This window comes from Mastigoproctus giganteus, chromosome 11 (assembly GCF_048544385.1).
Source record: "Mastigoproctus giganteus isolate SK-2022 chromosome 11, ASM4854438v1, whole genome shotgun sequence".
NCBI lineage: Eukaryota > Metazoa > Arthropoda > Arachnida > Uropygi > Thelyphonidae > Mastigoproctus > Mastigoproctus giganteus.
The window spans coordinates 173,648,442-173,660,980 of NC_143585.1; the positions used below are offsets into that span (position 1 = coordinate 173,648,442).

Here is a 12,539-nt window from a genome sequence, read left to right on the forward strand (position 1 = left end):
ATAGGGCCACGCTCTTGCTTGGGACTAATACAGCGGGAAATTACAGATTAAAACCACTGCTTGTGTACCATTCTGGAAATCCTTGTGCATTTAAGGGCATCAATAAAGCCACCCTACCCATGCATTTCCGATCGAACCAGAGAGCATAGATAACAATATTGTCTTTGAGGATTGGTTTAAATGCTGTTTCATTCCCGAGGTTAAAAAATATTGTAAAGGTTCCTTTCAAGATTTTGCTTCTATTAGATAATACTCCTAGACATCCTACGCATCTAGATGATTTCAATTCAAATGGGAGAGTCATATTTCTACCGCCAAACATGACTTCACTCATCCAACCTATGGATCAGGGTGTTATTTCGAATTTAAAAGCATACTATTTGCTCAGGCATTGTCTGCATTAGATGATGAGAAAAATTTTACGTTAAGAGACTTTTGGAAATCTTACAATATTTACCACGCCATCTTAAACATTAATAAAACCTGGGTGGAAATTACTAAAAGTTGTTTAAATGGTGTATGGAAGAAAATATGCCCATGGCACATAAAAGGCTTTGAAGGATTTGAAAAAGATGAATCATATGAAGAGGTTACAGATAAGATTGTAAAGGTTGCAGAGCTACTTCAGTTGGAGGTTGATGCCAAAGACATGGAGGAGTTAATAGAGAAAGAAGAGAAGAAATTATCTAATGAAGAACTTATTGACTTGCAGGCAGCAATAGTGAAAGAATAAAATGCTGACGAAGCTCAAGATGAACCAAATGAGCAGTCGAGACACTTTATAACCAGAGAGATGGCAATGGCATTTCGTGAAATTGCATCGGCAATGGCGAGGTTTTAGAAGACGGATCCTGACAGCGAATGATTCTTAAAAGTTAACAGAGGGGTGAAAATATGCTTGCTTGCTACAAAGAAATCTACGATGAAAATAAAAAAGCCACTGTCCAGTCATCCATTAATATGTTGTTTTGTAAGGTTGAGTAGCTAACCCCTTCTAAATCTCCACAGCCGTCAACCTCCACAGTGATATGCTTATCAGCTGAAGACATCAATTCTGGCAATGATGCTCAAGAGGTAAAACTTACTGACGTTATGTCTGTCTCCTGTCTTTTTTTGTAATTTTATAATTTTTAAATTTTTTTAAATTGCACACTTTGTAATTTTTCCTGCGTACGAGATAAAAAATTTAAGAAATACAATATATAATTCTATTTACATGTTTGTGGAACATATCTTTTTTAATTCAATCAATTCAGCAAGCACAGTTGCAAGTGCTGTACAAGCATGTGGGAAATTTCGACTTACATAGTGTTCCGCAGAACACAATCCTTAAGTAAGTCAGGGAGTTCCTGTACTGCTAAATGTGTTGAGAGTACTGCTAAATGAGTCTTAGAAAATTGTGACCTTGAAATTGTAGTGACTTTGCTTACTAGTTGGCTTAAGACGATTGCAACCTTAACAGCATCAAAAAGAATTTCCATCTTGCCTTAGTCTAGTGCATGGTAAACTCACCATCTTAATATATCTAACCCCAGGGGCTCACATCTGGTGAGTATGGGCTTGGCACACCAGTGTGCCAAGCCCATACTCACCAGATGTGAGCTGGATATCATCATTCTTCTCTTTCTTTGTGATTCCCTTCTATTTCTGACTCTCTCTCTCTCTCTCTCTCTCTCTCTCTCTCTCTCTCTCTCTCTCTCTCTCTCTCTCTCTCAGGGTAACTCGGGGAATTTTTTGCTGGTGCAGCATAAGCCTCAGGCTTCCTTGCACCATATAGCTAATAATAATAATAATAATATGAACTTCAAGTTAAAACAGCATCTGCACAAAATGTGGAAGTGGTTGCAAAGTGTTCAAGACAGAATAGCTTACTCTAGAGCCCATGCAACATTTAACAAGCTGAAATCTCAAGAAATTAAGAATTATATGAACATAACCCATCATAGAGGAAAATTCCCCTACTCTGAGCAGCCTTCTGATTTCTTCCTAAATCTTGAACCTGACCAGTGGCTTGACTTAATATCTAGATTTGTCTTGAACTTGGAACAGTTTTCTGATCTTCATAAACCAACAACTGAAATCTCACCTGACACACTGTCTGAGTATCAATCTCCAGGGAACAGCTTATTGCTGCTGTTAATTATACACCAGCTTCTGATATGGCAGGTGCATATGGAATACCTCAATTCATTATTAAATATCTTAGAAGGGGACCCATATATTTTGGGTCCCCTTCTAACCATCTTTAATGCTATTTTGTCAAGTCATTTCTTTCCCCAGCAGCAGAACAACTACCTTGTAAAGCCTACACCCAAAATTCAATCTCCCACTCTTCTTAAGCATTGCCATTTTTTTCCCCATTTATTAATACACACAGTTTACATACATTCATATATATATATATATATATATATATATATACAAAACTTACATTTATATATACATTTCCATCATCCAGGGCTTGTGTGCTTGTATGTGTGTGTGTGTGTGTACGTGTATCTTGGTGGCTCCAAGGCAGTAGCCCATCTCCACCTTTGTTCTCTGTGTTGGTGTAGAAACACTAGGCCAGTTCGCCACCAAGGAGCAGCGAACACCTGGGAAACTGCTGCCTGGTGCCAGTCCTCAGGCAAGATGAAACCGGCCTGGGTCTATATGTGCTTATGTGCACAAATCCCCGCACCCATCGGAGGTAGTGCAATACCGGTGAGTGCAGCAATCCTGCTCCCAGGTTGCCCAGACATGGAAGCCAGCAAAAAAAAAATAATCTGAAATAAGTCAGATCCAATCTGACCTGTGAGTATAATAAGAAATGGTACATGATCCCACGTCTCCAATCCTCCGCAGGTGCAATAAGGATCAGGTTCCAATGCTCTTTCAAAGAGCGTAGAACGGAGGGAACCACTGCCAGCCAATCTCCAATGCCTCAAGCCTTGAGAAGGTACTCCTCCCCATTCTAACCCTTTCTGACAGATCCACTGTGATTAATCTCTTGGCACCACCATCTATATCCTCTCTGAGTTTGAATCTCGTGCAGAGCTTGCAGTCATCTACATAGACCTTGAAGCAGCTTTCGACTCAATAAAAGTAAATGCAATGCTAAAGCTATTTTCAGACCATTATCAAATCAAGACAGACTCTCTACAGTTGCTCACTTCACTCCTTCAAAATAGAATAATGCTGCTTACTGTCCATGGTCAACGAGCAATGTATCTCTTCAGGCATACCACAGGGTGGTGTCTTATCTGGGCTCTTGTTTACAGTGCTTATCTCAACACTTGAGTCCAGGCATGATACTTTATGTTATGCTGATGATATGAAACTTCTCACAGTGATTTCTCCACATGATAACCTTCTTGTGATAACTGCATCAATTAATAATATACTCCTGGAATTTTGAAACTACCTCAACCAGTTCGGACTAAAAATAAATCCAGAAAAGTCTAAATTTATGATATTCCCATTAAGGAAAATGCCTTTTTATATTCAGCAAACACTGTATAATTTTCCTATCTCCATTGTCAATGAGCATACTGATTTCAGGGTTGTTTTTGATCCTAAGCTCTGCTTGGTAACCACATAGACAAGTTGCTCTCCCAGACAGCTTGACTCTGATGGATGGCCAAACAGCATTTATATTATATTAATGAAGTCATTAATATAATATAAATTATATCATCCACTAGAAGATATATAAAAACCACAGTATACTCTCTGCTTTTATATTCTGCAGAGGTATGGGCATGTGCTGCCCGCAGCACAATTCACCACTTTTTTTCTGCTGAGTTTTGGCTCTTAAAATGGGCCATAAACAAACATAAACTTTCTCCACAGTTAAGGACAACTGAAATGGTTAGTTGATAAAAATTCACAGACTCCCCACACTGATCAAACACTTCACCATGACTGTCAAAATGATCACTAACCAGATTTTGGCACCATTATTCTGGAACCTACCTGTGCTCTTGGCAAGTCCCTCAGAGTGACTCCAACTCTGTGCCCACAAGATGTGATTATTCCCTTGTATAAGGCATTGGTCAGGCCACACCTTGAGTACTGTATACAGGTCTGGAGGCCTCATTTCAAGAAGGATGTAGAGCTGCTGGAACGAGTACAGAGAAGGGCAACAAGATTAGTGAATGGAACAAAGGGTTGCTCTTACGAAGAAAGGCTTAAGTTTTGCAAATTACAGAGTCTGGAGACTAGGCATTGGCGAGGTTATCTGATTGAGGTGTATAAAGCTTTGAATGGTTTGAGCATGCTCAATGCGGATGGGATTCTTCCTCTTGCACAGAATAATTGCCTGAGAGGGCATAAATTCAAATTGAGGAAGGACGGATGTCGGATAGATGTGCGGAAATTTGCCTTTAGCCAGCGGGCAGTTGGTTTGTGGAATAGACTTCCATCACTTGTTGTTGAAGTTGATAGCCTAAACAAATTTAAGGCTCAGCTGGACAGGTATTTCGAACGAACGGAGGGGTGAAATGGGAGTAGTGGTTGTGTTTTTTTTTTTTTTTTTTTTTTTTTGGCTGATGCTGAATAAGCTTGCTTTCTTGCATCATATGCCTCTACTAATGCTAATGCTAATCTCAGCCATCTTCATCTATCAGATAGGTTTCTGCCTTTTCAGCTACTTTAATGTGCCCAGTCTTTGGATGCTGACCTTAATAAGTTTGCTTGTGACAGGGAATACAGACATCGCATCCTTGAATTGTACTTCTCTGTCTTTGATCTTTCTCCTCGAAGCTTGCCTTAATTCTCAAGCCAACAATACCACATGACATGAAGGTGGCTTACTAACTTTTCAGTTTTCCACCTGTATATTCTATGTACATTGTGGTGCACATAACCGTATTATACTTTGAGCTTTGAGCTGTATTTCCATTTATGCATCCACATATATATTTTATTATATTTAATTTATCAATGTTCTTTCTCTTGCATATTGTGCTATTACTGTTAACCCCTGGCCTGCTGGCCATGAAGGGCAATATTGCAATGTATCAATCTGTATTCTTCTTATTATTATTGCAATAAAGATTTCTATATAACTTCATTCCTGTCTGCAGGGTTCTGCATTATTTCGTTAACCAGTGATACCATATTTAGCTTCATTCCAACTTTCTCCTCAGGTATAACAAAAACGTTTAGGCTGGTTTCTGGTGTTCCTTCCCAAAAAACATCTTCGTGTGTTCATGTAAATTTAAAATGTTGCATTAACCTAATCCAAAATTTTTGTAAAATCTGGCATTCAGTTTTTAAAATTGGCATCATTTCAACAGTGTCTTGTAGATGGGATAAAGGAAGAATAATTATAACTTGCTGCGAATAAATTTATGAACAGAAAAAATATTTTAGCTCTTCTTTTAATCCTATATTAACTGAAGCATGCTCTGCATTTTTTGTTTTTATAAAAACATGCATAAAATTCTTTACTTACATTGTAATTTTAGTCCAAATCCAAGATAATATTGAATATATATGACGGAATGGCTTAAAAAACAAATGAGAGATATAATTAAGATTTTAATAGGCATCTACATTTGCCAACATAATATCAGTTATAATTTTAATAATTATTATTATGACTATTGTTAAAATGAAAACAGTAAAAGTGGGTTAATATTCGTATCTACTCATTTAATATGGAAAAACATATATAGGGAGTTATTCTGTATTAGTGTGTATCTGCAGTGTGTGATTCAAAATGGTATCACATGTGGAAAGCTTTGCAAGAAAAAGGAGAAATGATTTTTGAATTCAAGAAGTGTCAAACCCATTGAAATTCGAAAAGTATTTGCTGTAGGATGGTATACAATCTGTTCAAAAAGAGGTTGTACGAATAGGTCGAAAACATGAGACAATGATAAGGAAGATTCTGTCCAACCGGGCCATGCAAGCCAACATTTCTGCTGTTAACAAGTTTAATCATCACACTTTTTTATGAACACCAAATGTCCATCACATTTAAAAAAAAAAAAAAAAAAAAAAAAAAATGGGGGGTGGGGGTTTTTTTTGGGAGAATTAGCAACTAAAGCCATATTGCTCTGGGAATATGCGGTGGTCATTCCCTGACCTTTCCGCATCCTCCGTATTTGGTGGTGATGGGCTCGAACCCCAGTCTAATCAAGAAGCGTGTGCTATGCACTACTGCTCCTTCCCACCTGGCTATGGAGGCACTATTTATGTTGCAATATTTTTGTCGCAATGCCTGTGCAACTCAAGATTTGCATTTAAAGTGTTACTGCACCCTTCTTATTCTCTGACTTGGCTCCAAGTGATCTCCTTTTTGGACAACTGAAAGAGGCACAGGGGGGAAGGCATTTTCACTCCAATGATGAAGTCCAAGAAGCATCATGTAACTGGCCCAACAAGCAACCAAACGAACAAATTCTTCTCTTAAGCTATTCAGATGCCAATTTAACAATGGAAGACATGTATTGAAAGAGGAAAAGAACACAGTGAAAATTAACGAGGTTCCATTATTATTCATAGGTTGGAATAAAAATTATTTACTTAATTTTTGCTGTTTTCACTTAAATCAACTTCATCAAATTATCTATTATATTGTCATTATGAATAAAGTGAATAATATAAAATAACTAATGTTATTTATGTGGGAAACACTGCTGCTGCTCCAACGGCTGATTGAGATTTGACCCATTGGTATATATTGGCAGGAAACAACATAGCTCTGAATATGACTTGCATAGTGTTCTTTCAGGTTAAGAGTTGGTAGAAGATTCTTACCCCATTGAAGAAAATAAGTATCAAAGTTCAGTTGAGGAGGGGGAGTCCAAGGTGGATGAATATAATTCATTACCTGTTGACTATTGTGAAGAGGAACTTTCCAACTCTGTGATATTTCAAAAAGCCGTAGGCCTGCTGGCTTCATTTTATTAGGTTTCTTTCTGTGGACATTAGTTAGTTGAAGAGGTATGGGTGAATAGGATGCAAACAGCAACTTTTTATTTTGGCTGCATACTTCAGTAGTAACATTTTTCTGGAGATTTAGATTTTATAAAGCTAATTTTATTGCATGAAGTTCCACTGAACAGCTGCTATATGCATATGGAACGGCAGCTGAAATGATAGTAGAATGAAATACTGCTGCTGCTGCTGGTACAATGGTTGAATGTGATTTGGAGCCATCAATATATACTGGAATAATTCAGTATATTTCTGAATATGGCCAGCATGGAGTTGTTTAACATCAATTGTCGGTAGGTGATTCTTTCCCCATTTATGAAGATAATTATCTCAGATTAGTTGAGGAGGGGCAGTCCAAGGTGAGAGTAATTTATTTCTTCTTGCCTGTTGAAAATAGGAACATTCCAACTCTGTGTTAGTTCAAGAAAACATAGGCCTGCTGGTCTTATTTTACTAGATTTATATCTATAGAGATTTTGCAGTGATAGATTAAAGAGGTATAGCTTAATAGGATGCTGACAGAAACTTTGTACTTTGGTTGCATACTAGTAGTGCTTTTTTGCAGGGTGCAGAGAGGGCTCATGAGCTTCAATATATTGACAATGGTTAGAGATGTCCTGAAAATACAAAGTGCAATCCACAATGCTATATCGGTTCCATCCAGCACAGTATACTCTTTTGGAAAATTTCCCTAATTGAAATGGGATCTGATCAATGCTTTATATAAGAGCAGCAAAGAGGTACAGTCTGCTTCCCAAGACAGGGCAGATAAAGAAGCTCTTAGTTTGTTCAGCTTTTTGACACAGGTGGTACTTACAAATTTAATGTCGTTGTTAGATTTGTTGGTGCATCAGCAACTTAGGCTATAATGCACTAATTACTGTCTGATATTTTCTTTGTTTTTCTAACAGGTGACAGAGGTTCAGATAAGGTGATATTTATTTAGTAATTTAGTAAGTAGAGAGGGCTCATGAGTTTCAATATATTGACTATGGTTAGAGATGTCTTGAAAACACCAAGTGCAATCCACAATGCACTGGGCTATATCGGTTCCAGCCAGCACAGTATACTCTTTTGGAATGAGAATCGTAGAGTGGAGCACCCTAATTCAAATGTGATCTGATCAATGCTTTATATAAGAGCAGCAAAGTGGTACGGTCTGCTTTCCAAGACAGCGCAGATAAAGAAGCTCTTAGTTTGTTCAGCTTTTTGACACAGGTAGTACTTACAAATTTAATGTCGTTGTTAGATTTGTTGGTGCATCAGCAACTTAGGCTATAATGCACTAATTACTGTCTGATATTTTCTTTGTTTTTCTAACAGGTGATAGAGGTTCAGATAAGGTGATATTTATTTAGTAATTTTAGAGAAAAAAAATGTCATCTATGTTCTCTCAATCTCCTAGGATACACCGTAGTGTTAACTGATTGCAATTATGAAAATTAGAGGAAAAAGCTGTTTTCTGTTCTTTCTGATACATAGCGGGCATTCTATGATGATATGCTTTACTGTGAATGGGCATAAACAGTTACTGCACTGTGGAGGGATCATTGTTTGTTAGTAGGTAGCTGTGAGTGAGAAATGTATGACCAAAGTGTAGTCTGGCTAGTATGGTTTCTGTTTCGTCTCAGGCTGGATTGCCACTTTTTGGGTTCTATCTTGATTTCAAAAAGGTTATTATTTGTTTGATCTTTCCACATGCACGTCTACTGTTATTTATATGTCTGATTTAAAAGGATTTAGGGTCATTATAAGGAGTCCTGAGATTAGATGGCATCACATTTGTAGCAATTTTAGTAGCTAGATCTGCTTGTTTATTTCCTGGGATCCCAACATGTCCAGGGATCTAACAAAATATTATTAGCCATCCATGAAGTTCTAATAACAGTGGCCAAATTTTCTAAATCAGAGGATGACTAGGGTAGGATTTACACTGTAGAGCATTAACAGCACTTAACAAGTCTGTATATATGATGGATTGAGTATATATATGTGGCTTCTTTTATATTCTCTAGGGCTAACAGAATACCATATAACTCAGAGGTATAAGTACTGCATTCTGAGGGAAGCTGATTGGAGAAGCAGTTTCAATCAACTGTAAATAGTTGAATGAAACTGCTAAACTCATTGGAGTGGGGCATATGTATTTGTCTAATGTTGATATCTGGAAGGTTATTCTTTCCTCATTGCTGGAAATGTCTATCAGTATGTACTGGAGGCATTTACAATGTCTGGGTTTCACTGCTATTATCCTGAAGTGCGTTAATAAACTTCAGGCCCAACTTGTGATAAGAGCTTGAAGCCTAAGGCCAGATGGTTTGTTGAACTGCAGTTTAGTTTGATAGAGATCTCTCCATTTTGGCATGAAGAGATATTGCCACATGGGATAATGTGGGAGACTGCTGATTTTGGCTGCATAATCAGCCAAAGCGGTGGTTCTTGGCTCTGGTATAGAGCCTGAAAATTAGGGGTGTATGAAAATGCTCCCAGTGTAACTCATAATCCATTGTGATGTAAGGGATCAAGCTATTTCAGTATACGACTTGGCCTGGCCGAGTCATATGCAGGAGACCCATAGTCTAACCAGGATCTGATCAGTAAGTCATATAGATGTAACAACACGTAAAAATCTGCACCCCATGACATAGATTTGTACGTCTTAGTTTTCTAAGACTTGTACGAATATGTTTTATATGTTCTAGGAAGTTTAATTTTTTATCAAGTAACAAGAAAACTTTTAACAAGAAATCTTATACTAGGCTGGAAAGTAATACAATGAGAATCTAACTGATGGTCTCAATCAGGATGTAAAGAACATTTGTGACAGAAGTGTGCGGCAGTTGTTTTTGGTTTAGAAAGTCAATATCCATTGTTTTTGACCCAAGAGACTATTTTGTTAATGGTGCCTTGTAGTTGTCTTTCAGTTAGTCTCATATTTTGAGAATGACAGGGCAAGATCATCAGTGTACAAGTATGCATCAACTGTGCTAGTTATGCACTTGGTTATAGAATGAATCCTAATGGCAGAGTGTGGCGCTCAATACTGAGCCTTGGGGAACTCCCTCTTTTTGTACATATGCTCGAGATAACAAAGAATGGAATCGGACCTGAAACTATCTATTGCCTAGAAAGTTCTTAATAAATTTCGGGGTATGACCTGAAATTTATTAAGAACTTTCTAATTAAGAAATCTATTATAAACAGATAGTAATCTTGATCTTATTGCATTTGCAATAATACTGATACCTGGTATTCTCTGGGTTTTTATATTATTATAGTGAAATGTGTTTCCCCTTCCATGAAATCTTCAATCATATAAAAAACATAAATGCATTTTTCTTCTCTTCATTCCTATTTTTTAATATCTCCCTTGCACATATCATATTAATTGCAGAAGTGCTCGCTGTGTTTTTTGTTACTGATTGCTTATCTTTTTTATTGTTTTAAATTTTACAACTCAAAAAAAAAAAAGAAAAAAAGTCAGTGAACAGTAATATCAATTAGTTAGTGTGTACATATTACAGTAATAATTAAGCTATGTACATATTACAGTATTAATTAAGCTATGTACATAAGCATTAATTTATTTTTATTTTGCTAACCTGTGGAAAATATTCTGATTTTCATGTATTTCATTTTTTTAATTGGTAATAAAGTAATAATTTTAATTTAGTAATAAAGTGTAAATTTGTGCTTTATATCTTTGCTTTTATAGCCTGTGGATAATATTCCTCCTATTTTTGCTTAAAGAACTGCTGTTAAAATTCTCCTGGACAGCTGCTTCAAATTCACAAACATGATCAAAATGACTGGCACTTACTACATATCATATAGTAAGCAGTATTTTATTATGGAGAGTCCATTGTAATGTGATTTGATTGTACAGTGAACCAATCGCAAAGCGGGATCCACTGTATTTTTAACTATTTACGTGAAGCTTTGCATAACTGGGGCAGCCACTTAATCAGGCCAAAGTGCACTAATCCCAATGTGTCCCAAATAACTGGAATCCACTGAAATTAAAAAGCACAGATTACTGATCTTTATGTTTTTTCAGTATTTTCAGTAAATACTGAAAAAATTATAAAGATTTAATTTTTTAAAAATCTTAATAAGTTTTAAAATTTTAGCATTAGCATTAGTAGAGGCATTTGATGCAAGAAAGCAAGCTTATGTAGCATCAGCCAAAAAAAAAAAAAAAAAACCCACTTCCACTTCACCCCTCTGTTTGTTCAAAATACCTGTCCAGCTGAGCCTTAAACTTATTTAGGCTATCAACCTCCACTACAAGGGATGGAAGTCTGTTCCACCAACCAACCACCCGCTGGCTAAAGGCAAATTTCCGCACGTCTATCCTACATCTGTCTTTCCTCAATTTGATTTTATACCCTCTCAGGTGATTATTCTGAGCAAGAGGAAGAATCCCATCAGCATTGAGCATGCTCAAACCATTCAAGGCTTTATACACCTCTATCAGATCACCTCGCTGGTGCCTAGTCTCCAGACACTGTAATTTGCAAAACTTAAGCCTTTCTTCGTAAGGCCACCCCTTAGTTCCATTCACTAATCTTGTTGCCCTTCTCTGTACTCGTTCCAGCAGCTCTACATCCTTCTTGAAATGAGGCCTCCAGACCTGTATACAGTACTCTAGGTGTGGCCTGACCATTACCTTATACAAGGGAATAATCACCTCCTTATCCCTGCTGGAAACATTCCTGTATATCATTGACAATATTCCATGAGCTACTCTTGCAGCCCATCTGCACTGCTCAGAGAACTTCATATCTGCCTGCACAACCACCCCCCCAAGTCCCTTTCATTCTCTACCACTGTCACTGTAGTACCACAGAGTTGATACGTTGCTCTGGGGTTGCTGTTTCCCATGTGTAGTACTTTACATTTGTCAATGTTAAACTTCATTTGCCACCTCTCAGCCCATCTGCTCAACCTTTCCAGATCCTGTTGCAGAAGCATAGTGTCAGTAGTGTCCTTGACAACCCTGCCAACCTTTGTATCGACTGCAAACTTCGACATTAAGCTTGATATACCATCATCAATATCATTTATAAATACAGAAAACAATAATGGAGCCAACACTGAGCCCTCAGGGACTCCACTAATAACATTAGTCCACGATGAGCAGTGTCCATTGATTACCACTCTCTGTCCTCTCCCCCTCAACCACTCCTTTATCCATAGCAGCAATTTGCCTCCAATGTCACACTGCTCCAATTTGTGTAGCAGTCTTCCATGTGCAACAGTATCAAAAGCCTTTCTAAGATCCAAGTATATAATATCAAAGCTATTCCCTGCATCCAGATCTTTTGTGACTGCATCACAATATCCAATCAAATTGGTCAGGTAAGACTTCCCCTTAACAAAACCATGCTGTGTCCGAGCTATAACTGAAGTCTTGTCTAAATGATCCTGCAGTGCTTCTTTAACCAGTGCCTCCATTAATTTTCCTGGAACAGAAGTTAAGCTCACAGGTCTATAATTACTTGTGTCAGCCTTTGATCCTCCTTTGTGAATTGGGGTCACATTTGGACATTTCCAGTCTATGGGTACCTTCCCCTGAGTCCAAGGAAGCTCTCATAATTATGGCTAGGGTT

The 12,539-nt window shown here is 37.5% G+C and overlaps 1 protein-coding gene across 2 annotated transcripts in view; it reads right to left on the reverse strand.

Annotated features, from left to right (window-relative positions):
* Positions 1-12,539, reverse strand: part of LOC150078580 (voltage-dependent calcium channel subunit alpha-2/delta-3-like) — a 1,140,037-nt gene that overhangs the window by 117,440 nt on the left and 1,010,058 nt on the right. For both annotated transcript variants that reach the window (XM_090384275.1, XM_090384274.1), the window contains one exon: positions 5,438-5,490. In XM_090384275.1, the coding sequence (XP_090240401.1) occupies positions 5,438-5,490 (53 nt within the window). The remainder of the gene's footprint in view (positions 1-5,437; positions 5,491-12,539) is intronic.